Source organism: Ooceraea biroi, chromosome 3, assembly GCF_003672135.1.
Source record: "Ooceraea biroi isolate clonal line C1 chromosome 3, Obir_v5.4, whole genome shotgun sequence".
Taxonomy (NCBI): Eukaryota; Metazoa; Arthropoda; class Insecta; order Hymenoptera; family Formicidae; genus Ooceraea; species Ooceraea biroi.
In genome coordinates, this window is record NC_039508.1 from 15610689 (window position 1) to 15630257 (window position 19569).

General features: G+C 47.6%; 1 protein-coding gene across 1 annotated transcript; it reads right to left on the reverse strand.

Annotated features, from left to right (window-relative positions):
• Positions 1-605: 605 nt before the first annotated feature.
• On the reverse strand, positions 606-13371 carry LOC105277221 (cAMP-dependent protein kinase catalytic subunit). The gene has a single exon (XM_011335438.3). It carries the CDS (start codon positions 11008-11010, stop codon positions 9949-9951), a length of 1062 nt encoding a protein of 353 aa, XP_011333740.1. The 5' UTR covers positions 11011-13371; the 3' UTR covers positions 606-9948.
• Between the last annotated feature and the right edge of the window lie 6198 nt (positions 13372-19569).

The following is a 19569-nucleotide window of genomic DNA, read 5'->3' on the forward strand; positions in this document are numbered from 1 at the left end:
AATAGCTCGGAAGCATCGAGTGTCCTTTCGGTTTCTAATTCCGTTCCGGCGAAACTGAATCTTTCATTCTCATCGACGAAAGCTCGCCGCTGTCGCGGATCAGTTATGTTCGGCATAAAATGGTTCAATGCACAATTAAGCCTTAAATTAAATTCGCTTCAAGGCAAAGACGGTGAATAAAATGAAATTGCGTGACAAGATTATCTAATTAAATTCTTGGGAGCTTGACTCACTCTGTTTTTTTTCGATTTCAACGTTAAGTAGGTAACACGCCATTGAAACAACTGTGCGCTTTTTCCAGTTTGTCTGCCAGCGGCTATGGTCGAGAGAATCTTCGCTGATTCCAGAATGCTCCGTATATAATCGCGCACGCGCTATTCTCTTCCTTCCCCTTTTCACGATACCCTCCCTTTGTTCCGAGCAAATCGTTGGGGAAGCCGTAAAACGTTCATCCACGACGTCAAGGTCGGCTTAATGAGCCGATAAGAGTAATTTTATCTGACCAGTCACCATAAATTTCTGACAATCACTCTCGAAAGAGAAAATGTGAAGGCGAGATTCCATGCATTGCGGGATTGAAAAGCGTCTTCGTCCGAAAATTTGCATTTTCCTTTGTAGCTCGAGCACAAAATCGGCGACTGTCGTCCCGCGATCCGATTAATCACTATGAAACCCCATTACACGAGCTATTAGCCTGGTAACGATGCTGATGTAGTATAAAAGTACAAAAGGCGTTCGTGCTCCAACGACACGATATTACGTGTGCCGACCGACGAGATAGTTACGCGTGCGAGTCTCGTTATAAAATCATTTCCCTTTCGCGTCCATATTTCCCGCGTAGCTGCACGTAACGCGAGCAGCGCGTGAATCTCCGGAAAAAACGCGAGGAATGCAGCACAAAGCCGTCGACGTTTCTACCTCGCAAAAAATAAACAAATCAAAGCGAGACAAATGCAATTTATTACTAATTAAATAATAATTGATAAATAGTAACGATAATTGAAAAAGGTAGATTATATAATCGTTGTGAAATTTATATATCTAATTTGTGTGTGGATCGAATTAAAAGCAGAGACATAACGTGTATTTTGTGCTACATTTTCCACGATCATGGCACGATTTGCATGTTCTTGATTTATTTATTTCTCGCAAGCGGGTATACTTTGTTACAAAGACTTGAAGTCTTTCCTGCGTGACGAAAAGAAAGTGATAGCCGAGTGCCGAAGGCGCCGATGAAGAGGAACGACAGAGGGTTGGATACGTGACGCAAAGCGCAGCGTGGGGAAGAACGCGTTGACCCGTTAAATTCGCGTTGTCCAGAAAAAGTCAATGGGCCTCCAACAGACGCGCGACGTGTAGCCGAGGGTTGGAAAAGCAACCGCGCGATGTTACAAAGAAACCTGAAAGAAGGGGCGGTCTCTCTCTTTGCTGAGAGAAAACCTGAAGCCGGAGAGAGAACTCCCCCTGATAATTGCGGGTGAAAATCGGACGACCTTGCTTCGCCCTGTGTATCGAGCTAAGCGCTTCAATTTTAATTTTGATTCTCTCGAGCGTGTGATTGAGGAGACGAGCCCGCAACTAGCGATTGTCTCGCGAGTATACAATTCTCCGTTTCCATTAATCTACGTACGCATTCAATCGAAAGAAAAACGCGTCAATTATCAAGATTGCATTATTAACAAAACACGCAAATAGCATCGTGCGTCGTAAAATAATTTTGCACTTGCGTATCCCTAAATACAAAAAAAGTTTGATGCAAAAGAAAAGAAACGTTATGAATATTGCCAAGCATTAGAAATATATAATAATTCTATTTTATCGATTAACATTGAGTAATGGCAAAACAAAAGCGCTTAATATCAATAAACGATCCAGATCCAGTCAAAATTGTCTCGAATTTAATTCAGTCGAGGCAGTCGAGGCGCGTCCGACGATTGCTTCGTTAACGCGCGATGGCAGATGCGCGAATTTTCGAGGCGACGTATTTATACGCGCGTCGGAGTCCCCGGGATTAGATCGCGACGGAGAAGAGACGTATTATATATGTATATATATATACAAGACCAGGCGATTACGCAAGTGAGCGCAACTCGTCGCGACAGTGAGAGAAACGAAGAGAGAGATCCGGATGGAAATGAGCGGGATCCTAAATAGCGCGCGTTCCATCGCACTATTAATTACGTATCTGGTTACGTCAGTTTCCCGAGGCTGTTGTCGACCACAAAATGAAGGATTTGGAGTAACGACCGATGTGACAAATTTCAGCAGAAAATTTGTTGCTGATCACGGTCAGAAATTGCACGAACGAAATCGGATACACTCGGTTTGCAACGCGAAAGTTATTGATCTTTCTTATTCTTTTTCTTCTTCTTCTTCTTGAAGCATCGCCCTTGAAAAGAATTCAAAAATCCTTGATTGCAGTTGTAAACTTACATAAATATCGCGGTATAAGTTTTACAGCGCTTTCCCTCATGTGGCCTTGTTTATTGTTGGCCTGCCAGAGCTTCGCCAAATACGAAAAGAGCTAGTCGCACCAACGGCATCCCACGACTATCGATCAACCGATATATGAAGATAAACAATCTGCTATATGTGAATAATTCATGCCCTTGCGGTGCTATGTCCAAGCGTGTAAAACATTGTATGACAGTATTTAAATCCCTGGTATTATGAAAAATGTAGGTCACTGTGTAAACGTACGTGTTTCTTCATGTTCGTTATTATAAATATCCGAAATTATTTACGGGTTAAAGATCACCGAGAAAACGAAGCGCGATTAGGAAAAAAGAAACGTAACCTTTCTACGTGCATGCAACAACGATGAATGCAACATTCGATAAATGATTAATTCGCAGCCCTGAGGGCGCCGAGAATGACGGAGTGCACGCAACATAACGTAAGTCGATCATGTTTACGAAGGGTACGAAGTCTCCCACGAGAGTGGAAGAAATCGCGAGCGTAGAATCGCGAGAACGAGCAAGCAAGAAGAAGACGGAGAAGGAGGAAAACGCTTTTCCACGCGTGCAATTTAATCTAACGCGTCGAGAAGACGAGGCGAGCGAGATTGAACGGATCAATGCGGAAGAGTGGCGTTTTCGAAGTGGGACGACGCGAAATCCGCGTTTACCAAGTTGCATTCTCTGGCGTCACTGAGCGAATGCTCCGAGTATAATAAGCAATCGGCATCGCGAAGTCGCGCGTCAACACGGCGAATGCGCCCACGAGACCTTTGCGGCATTCTGCCCTCTTTCCCTCTTCTCCTTTTTTTTTAATTCAATATCGAGGACGTCAGAACTCGAGTTACAAGGAAAGTATTTTTGAATTCAAGCAACAAACAATTTTTTAAATTTGCAAAACAAAAATGCTGCACAGGAAAATCTTACTTGCAATGTTCTTACAGTTCTTGCAAAACCACCACGACATAACTGTTGTGTTAACTCTGACGTAACAGACTTTTATCAAGACTTTGATAAATACGTTTTGATTCTACATCCACACAATGCGCCACACAATTTCCGTTTAACATATCCACCGCCGCGATAATCATCGATGACCAGCATGCAATAAATGTGTTAATATTATAACATGCAGTTATTTACTTTTTCAAGAGAATTGCTTAATAATAAAAAAAATATAACAAGTGGATTTGTAAACAACTTAATATTTTCATATATTAAACTTATGGAATTATATGTACATATTACAGTGAATTTTAACAATTCAGTTGGCGTGAACGGGACGTCAACTAAATTACGCTTAGCGGTAAAAATGTTAAGAAACATTCGATGTACTTACAAAGCGGCAACAACCGCAAAAGATACAGAACAAACAATAAAGCGACAAAAGGAGAGAGACGAAGTATAATAAAGGCGATCGGCGCGCATACCGGATGCAATTTCGAACTTCAACGTTTCGATAATCGACAAGCATCTGCATAGACACGCGCATTGCGCGTTCGTCGTGTACATGAGTGAGTGAGTGCGTGCGTGCGTACAGCGATTGCGTAACGACTCGATCGCTGGACCGAACAATAAACTACGTATATAAATAGGACGACATTTGTACGTTTCTACAAAAAACACTGAATTGAAAGAAACAAAAGTTCATATACAATTGAAACCGCGAAGAGAAAAATCCGCAGGTACTGTGTATTGTCCTTCTGTGTGTGTGTGTGTGTGTGTGTATGTTTGTGTGTATGTGCCTACTTTCCTGCGTGCACACACATCATCTAAGCGTTTGCAAGACGATCAAGCACCAAATTGCACCGACAAAAACTCAGGAACAATGTCAGTGCAACTTCGATCCTCAAATGAAAACGCAAAGATACTCCGAGGAGAACAAAATCGCTTTAAAAGAGCCAAAACACTGCGGTGAACACGATGATGTACGAACTATTCCATTATCTATCGCTAATATTTACAGAGAACGCTTGCGCTCGCACGCATCGGTTAAAGCTTTTCTTGCAGGTGCAACAAACCTCCTACTGTTGCAGGCAATTGGAAAATCGGAGCCTAGTGTCGGCCAATTAAACTGGATGCGTGAAACGTCTTCTTCGTAAACGATTGAATTCATCGTGACAGGTTGTTCACGGATTGTATGCGTCCTCGTTACGGCGCGAGAAGTTTCATGCGCATCGTACGAGCATAAGAGACTGCAAGAAATTGTTATGCAGTTGTGTTTTGTCACACCGTAATCTATCTTGTGATTACCGCGAAATGGTTCAGCCTTCCTCGACGATTTTTTGCGCACGACGCACACAGTCGAACGTCACGTGTAGGGATGTAATTTTACTTCTTGCACAATGACGAAATAAATAATGTTGGATTGCGAGAATTATACATTGAGAGATACATGTCAATTTATTAAGATTGCTCATGTATTTCCAATACGTCAATAAAGTCAATAAAGAATTGCGATTGCCGATCGATAAAAATTATTCTCTTCCTCGAGTGATAACTGTGCGTTCCGCACGCTGCACAATTGACGGAAGGCCAAGTTTCATCGCGTGATAAGATTATTTTTGCGTGGGGAAACGAACACCCTTTTTATCACGTTGTAATGTACGCTCCTGATGCGCCTACGCTGTTATTGACACAGCCCTTAATATCGCGAGCCGCCAATCGATATCGCATTATCAACTGGAAACAAATGGTCGAGATACCTTGCCAAGAGAAAGAACAACGAAAATCCTTATCAAGCACACACGTGTAATGGCAATAATTTATTCTGCCGTACTCCCCTTCATCGCAAACATCAATAATAAAATATTAGCATCGATCCTGCGTGATCATGATTGCTCGTGCGTGGAAGCCATTTCAATCGACATTGCGATTAGAAATACTTTGTTAACCGAAACTTTCGCGACTACATGATGAAATACTAATAGATCTGACGATATAAACATTGTAAAAACTTATTTGCACTATGAGAAGCAGCGTTAATGATAATAAAACTCCTGCGAGAAAATTTATCGTTCGCGTTAAAACGCAACGAACGTAAGAGAGACGGTGCTCGATTATCTCTCACGATCGATGCATTTGCAAGACGACGACGCAAATTTCCATGCGGATGCACGCTATCGCGCGATGCGACTTTACTCAAATAATATTCTAATCGATAGCCTTCGTGTTTTTCTTCCCTGAACCTTCAGGCGATACCGGTATCGCCTTCTGTGAAGTCCTGCGAATGATAACCGATAATGGCAACCACATGCACCCATGATCATTTATGGTAATATTCTCTTTTGCACACGATGCTCGTTCATGGATCCAAGTTTTCCGTTTGCCCAAAACAGCGTAAGCGAGTCGCGACGACGAACTCAAGTCCGCTCTTGTATGACGTCTAAGTCTCAACAAAGATACTCGCTATACAGTTCGCGTGACGCTATTAAAGGATATCTCATCGTTATCTTCCGTTTACACATTTTATCAAAGTCTGAAGACAGAAAATAACGCGCGGTAAATGTTAGTCCGTATTTGCTCATGTGGATGCAACTCTAATTTGGAATTATCAATATTGAGCAGATCAATATAATCAATTGTCGGAAACAGATCGAGGACACTTGACGAAAGATTCTCATGATATAATATAATCAAAGGAAGCAACGGGAATGAAAAGCGAATTAAATTAGCAGCAGCACGATATTGGATAAAAGTTTACTAGCCGGTTTCTCGTGTTGTAAAAAAAAGGAAAATGCAAATTCTCGCGATATTTCGAGACGAAGTAGCGGTCGCAGTAGTAGTAGTGTAGCAGTAATAATAGTAATAGAGTAGTAGTTGCATAAGAGTAGATATGCAAGAGTAAATTTGTTATGCTGTTTTACGCGGACAAAATTAAGTCCGACAATGCTTGTGTCACGGATCGAGAAGTGCGATAGCGAACTATTTGAAGGTGCTCGAGATCGGTATTGACGGTGCGATTCATATCTCGAAAATATAAGCACTCTCGGTGGCCATCGGAGGATAATTACGGCTCGCCGAAAAAGTGAGATAGTGCTGATAAAATAGAGAATGCTCGATTTGGTGAATCGAACGAGCGCAATTGAGAATTCTTTCTCAAGAACTGTACTCGTATACAGAAAACACTTGTTTTTCCAAAGTAGAAAATAAACGTGAACTAATTTGGCGACGTCTGCCACGAGTGAAACTCGATCGCCAGAAACCTGAAGACGTCTCCGTATTCCGCGAGATTCATAATTAATCAATTTCTAATCGATGTACTTTGCATCGGATTGCTCGTAGTCGGTGTCCACCTGGCGTAATTAAAAAATCTGATATCAGGAAATGCGAGAAGTATAAACGCAATTTCGTCAAGAGTAGCACGGAGTTCTATTATTCCCAGCGCTTCAATTATTTCTAGACACACGCGCGCGTACACGCGCGAGCACAATTGCATACCGTGTCGGCCAAGATCTCGTTATCCCAAAATCTCGTCACGAAGCCGCGCCAAGTACTTCACTTATTTTGCACCAAGTCGCACCGCACCACGTCGCTTCCTCTCTCCCTTTCTCTCTCTCTCTTTCATTTCAATTCTCGCATAACGTCGCGACGTGTGCAAACGGCGTGTATATTCACGTGTAAAGTTTGTAGGGAGGAAAGTGCATGCGCGTGGATGGTATAAGCAGGAAGTAGATACGAATCCCCCTCATCGATCGATCTACCCGCTATAGCCGAATTACATTTGCACGTGCAACAGATTATCTTTTGCTATTTTTTCGTATTTCGTGTTGTTGTTAATTGAAAATTTTAGGGGTTCATGACGGATCTCATGCCAATCGCTCGCGATCGTGATGCGTCTTAACGATTGCCTGGCAAAGATTCATCAGAATCGCGATACGAATCGCGATCGTCCTGAACGCAACGCAGGTTGTCAAAGCTCCACTTACGTAATTGAATCATTGATTTTAGAACGCTATAAGCGGTTCTTTCGGTGCTATACATGGAACTTGGAGAACTCGCATCGGCGTGGACGACGCGGGATATCGTAAAGTCCATATTAAACTCATCGCGAATGCTAAAAGGATATAAAAGTTTCGTAACGTCGTCGCATTTACGTGCCGCATTTCCTCCGCATTGTCCGCGCGCGTGTTAGCCCATCGCTGCTGAATCGATCCCCGGCCAGCCACGTCGCGCTGGCGTGTGCCCAATCCAATCCTGAACGACCGTTTTACTCATTAACGAAACTTTGTCTACACCGACGCGACGTTGACGTCAACGCGCGAAAGTGTTCTGCGTCGTCCTCCGAAAGCCGATCGGCTCGATCTTCCCCGGGCGAGATGATCGCTCGCGCGTGGCTAACGCAATCTGCGATCGTGTAATCACGGACACTGTCGCCATTAGCTTCCGATCGAGTAATCTTCACGCCGGTCGACACGCCTCGTTAGCATCGCCTGCGATGCTTATTAATTTGCCTGAGGTTTAATATTTTTTATCGTGTCCTACTAATCGTGTGCTGTGCGTTTCTCTATCGTTACGACGCTCTTATTGTTGTGATCGCTGGTCAGTTAGTCAGGCTTGTTTTCCTCTCGCTTTACGCGAATGCTTAACGGGTCTCTAAGTTCAAAGATAATATTACGAAGACATTTGAAACACGACGATATCGATGATACTATTACGCGCGCGCGTGCGTGCAGAACTTGCATGTTGTTTACCAGAAAATCGTCAGCGATCTAAACCGTTCATAGCTCGATAGCGCGCGATTCTTCTAATATTGGTGTTGTAATAAAGATATCCTTATGTCACGGTAACCGTAAAACGGTGCCATTATTGGGCGCTCCTATCTTCGTATACAACGATTCGAGATGGCGATTATATATATGTATATATATATATCTCTTTCTCTGTACGCTGCGTTTATTTCTTACGTTAGAGTTTCTCGCATTAACCTTACGTCGGAGAATCGGACAACGTCTGGGATAACGCGGATAACACATCGGGGCAGATGCTATGCGAGGATTAAAACCGTTCTGCGAAGTAATCTCGGAGTTGATCGCGTGCGGATGCAACGTCGATGACGAACGTGTTCCATCCGATTTGCGTACATACGCAGAGATGTTTCTCACGTGACACGCGTATTTTTTTTCCACAACTGCAAGGAGATCGTTTCCTCCAATTGGCCCGTCATCGGCGATCGATGGAAAACGTGCGTGTTTAAAATATAAATAGTACTTCAGAGAGATTATCGTGTATATTTCTGTATGTGTATCTGTGTCTTTTGTAACGACTAGCTATATAAATACGGATCGTACTCTCTCTTTCTCTCTCTCTCTCCCTCTCTCTAAACGCATAAGGAGGATAGAGACAAATAGTAGACAACGAATGAATGCACGATATGACTTGTCTCAGTGCGGTAATGGTATCACCCTCTCGATTCGAGTGCTCGCGCGCGCGCGTGTGTGTATGTGTATAATACGGGAGGGAAACGGGAGTGGACGAGCGAGGGGACTACTGAAGGGTTGGAGGAGACACCGGGAATGACGACGCGTGCGAGGGACTGGGAGCGGAGAAGGGAGGGGACGTCGTTCGTAAAGACAGCAAGAGACTATATGTACAAGGTAACTTCGGTGCGGTGACATTTCCGACGCTGATAACAGTTAATCATCAAGAACGAACTTTACACGCGGCCTCTCCTCCGTAAATCGGATAAAGCATTCTCGGATGATCAGGGGGGGGTAGCGGGGACACATGAGGGTGGAGGGGCATACACATACATGTGTGTGTATATATATGTATATATGTATACAGCCGTTTTTATTACGATAACGAATTGATTAACCGGCTAAAAAAAAAAAGAGATTTCTCCATGTAAAAAGTGATGTTGGCGCGTGTGACGTACGGCTATCGTACGTCACGGCCAAAAATTACGCGCGAATAATTTCTGAACGCTCAACATCGATGTGCAAAACGTCCCTATCATCCCTGTTTCGTGTTTCTGATTGCGATTCTATCGTACGCGACGTGAGTTCGATCGCGAGACACGACGGAGCGCGCGCGAATTGCCACGTGTCGATTCGCATATCCATTCCTCATATCGTGTGCGCTCTCTCTTTTTCTCTCTGCGACTCTCTCGGATTCTAGGATAACACACCCTGCTTTCCAGTTTCGCTCGCGAAGAGCTTCGCCCTCGAAAAATTCTCGGTCCGTTTCGCAAAAGCTTTCGTTACACGCAGATGCATCACGCGAGCGCGAGCATCGTCACACACCATACGCTCTCTCTCTTTCGTTCTCTCTTTCTCTCCCTCTCATTCTCTTCCGCTGCTTTCTTTCGCCTTTCTCTCCCGCTCTCTTACTCTCTCGAAAGAAGCGAACCAACGTGACGACTACGGCGACAACGAAGAGATGTCGTGCATCGAACCCGACGACGACAATGATGATGGGGCGCGATCACACAACGTGCAACACGCGCGTATTTCCACCTCCTGGTGCAAGCAGCCTGTCGTTGGCGTCGCGTTCAAAACTCAGCGAACTCCTTGGCGCACTTCTCCGTCAGAGAGATCCTCAGAGTCTCCTCTTCGTAATCATCAAAGTTGCTGGTGTCGCCTGGTCCCTTGCAGCGCGGTATGAACGGCGCCTCTATCCGCTTCTGGAAGACGGCTATCCAGTCGGTGCTGGCGAACCATTTGTGGCCCTTGATGTCGTTCACGCCCGCTTTGAGGTTGCCGTACCTCTTGGTGAGATCGACCTGCAGCAGGTTACGCAGCAGGTCCTTCAGGTCAGAGCCGAAGTGCGAGGGAAAGCGCGGCTTGCCGCTAACGATCTTCTCGTAAATCTGGATCGGCTGGTCAGCGAAGAAAGGTGGATAACCAGCGGCCATCTCGTAGACCAATACGCCTAGCGCCCACCAGTCCACTGCCTTATTGTAGCCCTTGCTGAGAATGATCTCGGGCGCTAGATACTCGGGCGTGCCGCACAGGGTCCACGTGCGACCCTGCACCCTCTTTGCAAAGCCGAAGTCGGTGACCTTCAGGTAACCCTGCGAGTCTATCAGCAGATTCTCCGGCTTCAGATCCCGATAGATCAGATCGAGGTAGTGCAAGTACTCGAACGCGAGCACGATCTGGGCCGCGTAGAAACGCGAATGCGGCTCAGAGAAGCGGCCAACCTTGCGCAAGTGGCTGAACATCTCGCCGCCGGGCACGTATTCCAGCACCATGTACAGGTAAGAGTTATCCTTGAAGTGGAAGCGCAACGACACGAGGAACGGGAAGCTAATGGCCTGTAGTATCCTCTTCTCGTTGAGCGTGTGCTCCACCTGCTTCAGCTTGACAACCTTCTGCTTGTCGAGTATCTTCATGGCGTAGTACTCCTTGGTGGGCTTGTGTTGAACGATCATCACGCGACCGAACGACCCAGTGCCCAGAGTCTTGATGCGCTCGAAGTCGTCCAGCCCGGCGGTGTTGGTCGGGTTCTTCTTCCATTTATCCTCGAACTCCTTCTTCGCCTTGTCGAGGAATTCCTTGACGCTCTCGGCGGCGTCAACCTTCTTGTTGGCGGTTGCGGCATTGTTGCCCATCTTAGCTGCCGCGCTGGTGCCCGAGCCTGCCAGGGCAGCTCCACGGGGCTCGAAGTAATCCAGAGGACTGCTGCGTCTTCGTCGGCGTACGTCCGCGTCCGCAGCCGCCGCCGAGCCAGCCAGGGCTCTGCCGAGCTCCGGTTTCTTCAGAATTTTTGCCACCTTCTACCGCGCTGCCGATGGCCGAACGATCCCCTTCGTCGCGCCCTGAATCGGGCTATACAAGGTGCTCCGTGCCGACGACGACGACGACGATGCGTTATCCACGTTGTACTATCCTCGTTCGCAGGATTCCTCGTAGGATACCCAACAAGAATTCTCTTATGCTTTACACCAGGTATCAAAGAAGGGAGAGAGGTACAAATTGTACACGAAAAGGGGTGAGACAGAGACGGGGCACGCACACTTTCGCGCGGATGTAATCACACGTTACGAAAACGGGCCACACGCACACACACGCAGGCGGGAGAGGCGCGCACGAGCGCGAGCGCGGCGCGAGAGGGCACCCTCCCGGCGCAACTCCGGAGTCCGCGCGCTCTCTCTCTCTCTCTCTTCGACAACTTCCTTCCCTGCCGACGCCGAGTATACTTCTTCCCGGCGATCGTCACCACGCTCCGCGAACGGCGCTCGCCCGCGGACAGCGTGAGCGAGAGAGAGTGCCAGAGGGGTCGGGCGAGGGAGAGATTCCTCCTCCTCCTCCTCCTCCACCTCCTCCACCGTCGTCCTTCGGCGAGAGGCTCCCGACTCCCGGTGATTCGGCGCGTCGGAAAAAAAATGGGTCAGCAGCGATCCTCGTCCGCGGCACGCGCCATCTTCCCTGTCAATTGTACCAGTCCGTCGTCGTTGTCGTTCGACGGCGGCGAGGGCAACGGCGACGGCGACGGTGCCGTTTCTCCCTCTTTCCCTCGCACGTTCGTTTCGTCCGGCCGTCTGTCCCTCCCGTCTCTCGGTGTTCCGTCTATTCGGCCAGCTCCGCTGCGAGCGCCACGATTAGGTGTCTCGCTCTCTCGTTGTGTTCCGCACTCGAAAGTCGCGCAAAGTCACACACGGCGATACGTCGCGTTAATGTTCCCCGCACTTCCGGCAGAGCTCACTTGCATGCGAGACACGATCGCACGGAAAGGAATGCGCTCCGATCCCGTAAAGCTGTTGCCGATCGTCTAGATGCGACCAGCGCACCGAGCACCACTCTTCGGGCAATAATGCGATCACGACAACGTCCCGACAGACAGATAGATCGTTCGTTCGTTCGTTCTCCTGCCCCTGATGACGTTCACGAACCTGGCCAGGCCAGCCAGCGGACAACGCAGGGGGAGAGATATCAAAGAGGACAGCGTGGAGAGAGACGTTCTCGTGAAACGAGGAAGCTAATCACGGCGCGCACCTCGCTTCCTCACTTTCCCCGGCACGAAACGCAAACTCGAGAGCGCGGCACGCACTGAGGTATATCGATATACTGCGTGGGTTACCTTCGTTCTCGCGCGCGGCGAGATTCCGCTTCGCGTTCGATCGGCGGCCGCGTCGCACCAATCAACCAGCAGTTCGCGGACGGCGAACGGGGCTAACACCGCTGCACCGTTGCGCGCGAGGTGTACGATTGCCGTCGGCTCTCTCGCGCGCGTCGTCGACGACGAGCGAGCGACGACGACGACGACGACGATGACGTCGGCGGAGACAGCGGCAGACCGAGATGGGTACAACCGTGCCTAAAGATGGCGACGCGACTCCTCCTCCGCTCGTACGCTCGGGGGTTTTTCGCACGAGTGCGAAAGAGTGACGAGGCACCACTCCAGGAGGCGAGAGAGCTACTGTACGCCGGCGGGTCAGCTGTCGGTTCCCCGTGTCACCGAGAGATGTAGCGTCGCGCGGATGGCGCGCCGCGCCGGCAGGTGCTGCCCCCGCGCCAGCGCTCGGAACTAACGCGCCGACCAACTCCAAGTGCCGCCATTTCCGTGGCGTTCCGCGTGACGTTGTGGACGACACGCGCGTATGAGAGCGGAATCTCGTTTCATGCTTGATGCCACGACAGTCTTTTCTGACAGCTTATTATTTTACTTCGAAAACTTTATTTCGCGCCTTCGCGGTAATCGCACGGAGGAATTTAATATTTAAATTGTACGTCTTTGATCGTGTTGCGACGTGGCGTTTTGGTTACCGATTAATATCGATTAATACGATTTTTCGACATTAATTATAAACTTGATCGAGGTAATTGAAATCTTTACGGCGCGTTTGAAAATCGTGGGAAAATAAACGAAACGTGGTGATCTCACGCGGATATTTAAATACAAATTAGCGGAACGTGTTTGTTTGATGTGGTGTTAAAACTGACAATTCGTCTGACATCATCAGGCTTCTTTAGAATAATACATTACATAAAAGTTAATATTAGCCGCATTTTTATTGCTTCATTCGTACGCTGCTAGTTACCTTCGCTATCAGAGAGAATGTTATCCCCGAAACAATGTGTCCCATCTCAGCTCTTCCTTTAGAGAACCGCCTGTGGAAGTAGTATTTGCTCAACAATTTGGAAACGGTATTTCGACATCATTTCCGTTATTCAAACTTTCTCTAAATGCGAGCATTCTGCCAAGTCGGGGCACCGGGAGCGACTCGTGCCGGCTCTGATCGCGCACGACCGAGCTCTGAGAAGACGATTGTGTCATATTCCCCTGACGCTGACAGGCTGTCTCTGTGTGAGTCAGCCGAGACCGAAAAACTCGTGTCGTACCGTCGTCAAGGTTGCTTTTGAAATTTGGAAGCGCTGACGCGATCGCACGCACGCGTGTAACGCATACTCGGCACTTTTATCTCTCCCTCTCTTTCTTTGCGGATAACGAATCGCGTCATGTCGGATTCTCGCGAATCCCGCGCTCGATTTATCGTTCCGAATACGCCGGTTGAGCCAGAAAGCACGTACATACGTACACATAGTATGTATCTCGAGAATATCGCGCGCAATCGAATGTTATGCGCGATGTTTTTATGCGATAAAGTTCTCTCTCTCTACTTCTTTCGCAAATTTCACGCGTGTTTGAGGGAAACCGTTTTTATCATCACGTTTCCTGTTACCTGATGCTTTCAATCATTATCTAGTATCGATTCTTTGTACTCTGTATCTTAGAAAGCACGCAATTTGCCAATTACAAATTTGAATGGATGTATTGTGTGTTTATTATGAAACTAATCGTGCGTAAAATGTTTTTGAAATTCTTGAATATCAAAGATAAACGTACCTCGAATTTGCAAATTTTTCGGTTAAATTAATTTTATCAACTAATTGCAATAATTATTTATTATTTTATTATAGTAAATTTCTTATATTCTGTGCTCACGGCTTTTAGAAATTTGCGTATATATAATTTACAATCGCTAAAAAAACGATGGTACGATATTTATCTACAACTATATTTCATTCTCGTATCGTTTCCTCTTTCGTTTCATGTTTAAACCAAGCTCTGTACACAGAGACGAGAGAGGACAGACCGCTCTCCATCATAACATCATTTCTTATCGCAGGATTATCAAATTGTGAGAGGTCGAGTCATCCATATGAAATTAAACGAACGTTAAAACTCGACTCCGCGCCGCAATATTTTCTTTCAAGCGACGACGTTCATGCTGCTACTTTGAGGATTTCGTTGTGTGATACTTGCAAATGAAACAGACCGACCATTATACCAGTGAAATCGGCTCTTTTAGCTCGCTGCGCGACAGAGTAAGCGGAATAAAGGACCGTTTACGTAAGAATACTTGTTTCATTATAGAACGTTCTTTCAGAGGAGCGTCAACGTCAACCGAAATTTTTCTGTGTTTCGTTCGCGACCGCTTTGACAACTACGAATACACGTTGGAAGCCACGTCGAATAAATCGGCCCGCTTTACGTGAGTATCCTACAAATGTCGCGTCGCACCGCGCAACACCGCGGTCGGAGGAAAACGGACGGGACTTGTTGCTGTCAGTCACGTCAACGGGGGAACCGGTTCGAAAGCTCGGAAAGGCCGACCGAGGTTCGGTTCGACTCGAATAAACGCGAGGAGTCGCGACGACGACGAGCGTCGTGACGCGAGGGTGTTTCAGCGGCGGCGGCGGCGGCGGTGATGGTGGCGATGGTAGCGATGGCGGCATCGTCGTTGCCGGCGTCGACGACAACGGTGTGGGCTATTAATAATGATCGGCCGGGTATCGTGGTATCGAACCGTGGTAGGTGTACGGAAGGTTGAACACCCGCTGACCTGTGATAATCCTTTGCCGATTAGTTCCTAACTGTAGACAGAGGCGGCGCGGTTTTAGAACGGTCGACCGACGGGAAAACGCCAGGCAGGCGGGAGAGCGAGAGCGAAAGAGAGCAACGGAGAGAGAGAGGGAGGGAGGGAGCGAGGGAGAAGGGAGAGGTGGAGGGACTCCGAAGGATGGGGATGAGGACGAGGTGCGGGGAACACGGGACGCGAACCGGTTGCTCGCGAATCAAAAAGGCGCGACCGGGTCAGGCCAGGCTCGAATACACGCGGCATTTTCGTGTGTAGCACCGTCGCGTTGTGAACGCCAGGTTGGATAAAGGCAGGCCAGGTATATCGCTCCGAGAGGCAGATACATAAGAGTTATACCTACGCCGAGAGAAATTTATACTGCCAAACGGCGGCTATAAGTGGCGGATTAATCACCGTAGGTCGCGCCACGTAAAGCGACTCCCAGACTCGAATGAGTCGGTCGGAATGAGATGTATGAAATAGCTCGGAAACCTACCGGCAACCTACCGGCTTGAGTCTCGGGGAAACCAGGAGGAGAGGAGAGAAAGCTTGCGGAGTCGACGAGACGGGCGACGTTCCGTAAATCGCGTGGTTCAACGAATCGACAGTTGATGGACTATTAATGATAATTTCAGAGGCGCACTCTCCGCGACTCTTTGATCGTGAAATGGCAAGTTGGCGAGATACCCCGTATTTGATGCGGCCTGAAGCCTCCCTTATCGGGAGTTTCGCGTGTACATTACTATATTATTTGTGTTTCATGCCCGGCGTGCCTCGTATCGCGAAGATAGCCCACATAATTTGCATGTATACCGGTGCCGTTTGCGTGCTCCGATATATTGCCGGGGATATATGTATACGAAGGGCCTGTGGGAGTTTGCTTGTAATGTTTGTAAGGTTAAGCCCGGTTTGTGAATCTGCCTACAGGATGCGCGCGTCCACGCGCTCTCTATTGATTCCATGACCTGAAGCGGCGTGCCAATTTGTCGAAGAGAAGCATGCTAGTTTCTTACGTAGAATATCTCGCCGGAAAACAGCGCGGCTGCTCATCCGCGCGTGTTTGTCGATTGTAAAATAACCTTCAGTCTTTTTTAAACTTCATAAATGATTCTGCGCGATTATATGATACAATCACAACGGGCATAATTTTGTAATTTTTCTGCATCTCATGTATTATCCATAAATGGAAAAATATGTGCATGTGTTCCGAGTTGCTCGGATATTATTTCCGAAAGTTCAACGGATGGTTGTCATGGTGGCTTATCATTATCTGAGGCGGCATAATCGATCATCCTATTATCACTGTTTATTTAACTCATCATTCTATTATCGTGATGCTTTGATGCATTAAAATTTGATAATTCGAGACGCGAGAGTTCATCCTGAATTTCAAGAACGCCTGTCTTTAAGATTTAGGTCTTCCGGTGTACTGCTCTACATGCTAATTATTTAATAAATTTCTTCACGCCTCATATGCGTGCGTGCGCGCGCTTTCACGCGGACTTTGCATAAACCGTCGCAAAAACACGAGCGTTTGCAATACCCTGTGCGTATCCTTGGGTCGGTATTTATTCGGGGCGCTATTAATAAGCGTATTCGTAAGTGAGCTTCACTGGAAATACGTGTCGACCGCCGCCGGTGTATTTCCATTTCTAAATGTCGGTCCCTCCCTTCCCTGAAATCTTTCTTTTTCCCTCTCTCTCTCTCTCTCTGTCGCGAGAGCGCGGAACCTAGACCTGAAAGTGTGTGCACGACGCAGTGCACCTTAATAAGAGGCGGTACGTATCGCGGCGGCTAAGCGCGGGAATCCAGTCCAGCGAAATGAAAATTTAGATGCGCGTCGCTATCTTTAGCAGTCCGGACCAACCACTGCGAGAGCCGCCGGCGAATATAGGTTAGTGTCGTCGGAATAGACCCGCGGCCTCGTGGCGGACACATCCACTGACCCAGTAGTAAAAGCAGGCACGGCTTTCTTATCGAGCCGACGCAGCCGAAAGATAATCCCTGCCCAATAAACGTAAACGCCATTAATTTATTGCGGCGACTTACGGCCGCATTTATTACGGCGATTACGTAAGAAGCCTGAAAAAAGAGCGCAAGCGGCGAGTTACGATCTCGCGGACGGACGGACGCGCGAGAAAGAGAGAGAGAGGGCGAGAGGTGGAACGCGCGAGGAAGACGGAGAGAGCGAGGAGGATATATAGATACTTCTCTCTCGCGTAAGCGCACGTGTATCTTGCACTGACAATGAGCGTTACTTTCTCCCGTGAAAGTTTGCTCGAAAATCCCGAGCGGATCTGACAAGCGCGCGGAGACACGCTCGGAGCTGGGCCTCGCGCTCGTCGAAAGATGCTCGGAAGGAGGCATCTGGCCGTCTCACCTGCACACGGTGCATGGCAGCTGCTCTGCTCGCTCCGGTTATCTTCGTGCTTACGTGGACTGCCGGCACGTGTGCCAGAACAAAAAATGTATTTACGGAACGGACGAAACGGCACACCGTTGCAAGTGTGGCACGGCACGCTTAAAAACTGTGCTCTTGCTGCCTGATGGCTAAGAAATTGTCCCGATACATTTTGACAGATAAATTGTTTCGACGAATCGTTTCCGCTTTTGAAGATGCGTTCGAGATCGCTTGTTTAGAAAATAAATAAATCTACTTTTGCGACGTCTTCCGTTTTATTATTTTATTTTTTATAAAAATTCAAGTAATACTAAAGAGAAAATGTTTCAAGCTAAAGTAAGATTAACGTAACGCAACGATGAATTAGTACTCTTAGATATTATTATCTCTAAAGAAGGAATGATGTCTTGCAACGCCGCTTTCTCAACCCTAAAGACCGGCAGTAGAGACGCAACTCGTCCTTAGAAAGAGCATGTACCCGAGAGGCTCGATTTCTCCCGCTTATCATACGCGCTACGTGTTGCTACGAGGGAAATGACGCGTTTATCGTAGCCGGCAGGAGCAACCTGTAACATGGACGCGGAGACGAGTGGCGAGCGACGATGCGCCGCTCGTTGCGCACCTTTCCCGCACACCGGAAGCGCTGCCATGCTGCGAAACTTCTAGAACTTTCCCAAGCGCGTCGCGTGCGGAGGACGCAATCGCGCCGGTCGACGGCTCGACTGCGAGCGAGCGGATCACCACGCAATCGATACCGCGCGAATTGCACGCTCGCGCGAATCGGAATATGACTAGTTGGAGCAAAACGGACAATTGCCGCAAGAGCGCGCGGATTTTTCGACACGGCACGGGATTCTAATTGCACGCTCGAGTAGAAGGGAGGCAACAGCGGCTAGAAAGGGGGAGAGAGTCGGCGAGAGCGTCGAGATGGTGTCGCTACCTTCGTCGAGCAAGCCGCGCCGCGAATAATTGAATGCGCGTTCGCGTTCGCGACGACGTGTTCCGCTTGTTTTGCTCACTTTCAATCGCGTCGGCGTGGGTAGCAATCAAGCGCGTTTCCGCCGATGCTTTCGAGCACGATCTCTCTCTCGATGTCTGGTACCTACTTATTGGGGCGCCATTTTTCGGATCTACTTACCGTCACGTCGGCCGCGATCGCAATCCGCCTACGCGAGCTTCAATAATTACAATTTATCACTGAAGGTAGAGAATGATCGACGTGTCTTCAGCAGCATTATATACACTTGTTGATGAGCTCCGGTTTACTCTTGCGAGATTTATTCGGATCTTACCTGACGCAAACGATATTTCTCACAGTGACGCCGAAAGATTTCACGACAACGGTGATGAAAGCCGAGGCACTGAATGAGACAAGAGAGTAACAAGGAACACATATAACGGTTCGTTCGCAACGTATGAGAGTCATGAAGTGAACCGGTGCAACTTCAGGTGATTGAATTTGCGATACGGGAATGCATCCTTAAAGCGATTAAATTAAAGGCATTTCTATTCCTCTGAATTAAATAGAAAGATTTTTCTCGCGCATGTCTATAGCATCATACATAAATGAATAAAACATGGAATACAAAATCAGATAATCAGCTCTTCTGAATTACATTCGGATTATTTTATTCCATAGATTTTATACCGTACCATACAACATCGGTAACATCGGTAACATCGTACGATCACACCGATGATAAAATATTAATACGGACGATATCGTGTATATCAATAACACCGAACGTCAATCTAATTTCTCGCCTGCTCTGTCTGTTTTACATTTTCTGCCTTTGCATGTTCGTTCGTGAGGAGAGCTCTATTGTGTATGGGAGCACGGCGCGCGCGCCTGAGAGCGGCGCGACCGGCGCGCCATCTGTAAACGAGCGGGAAAGAAAAGCGTTTGA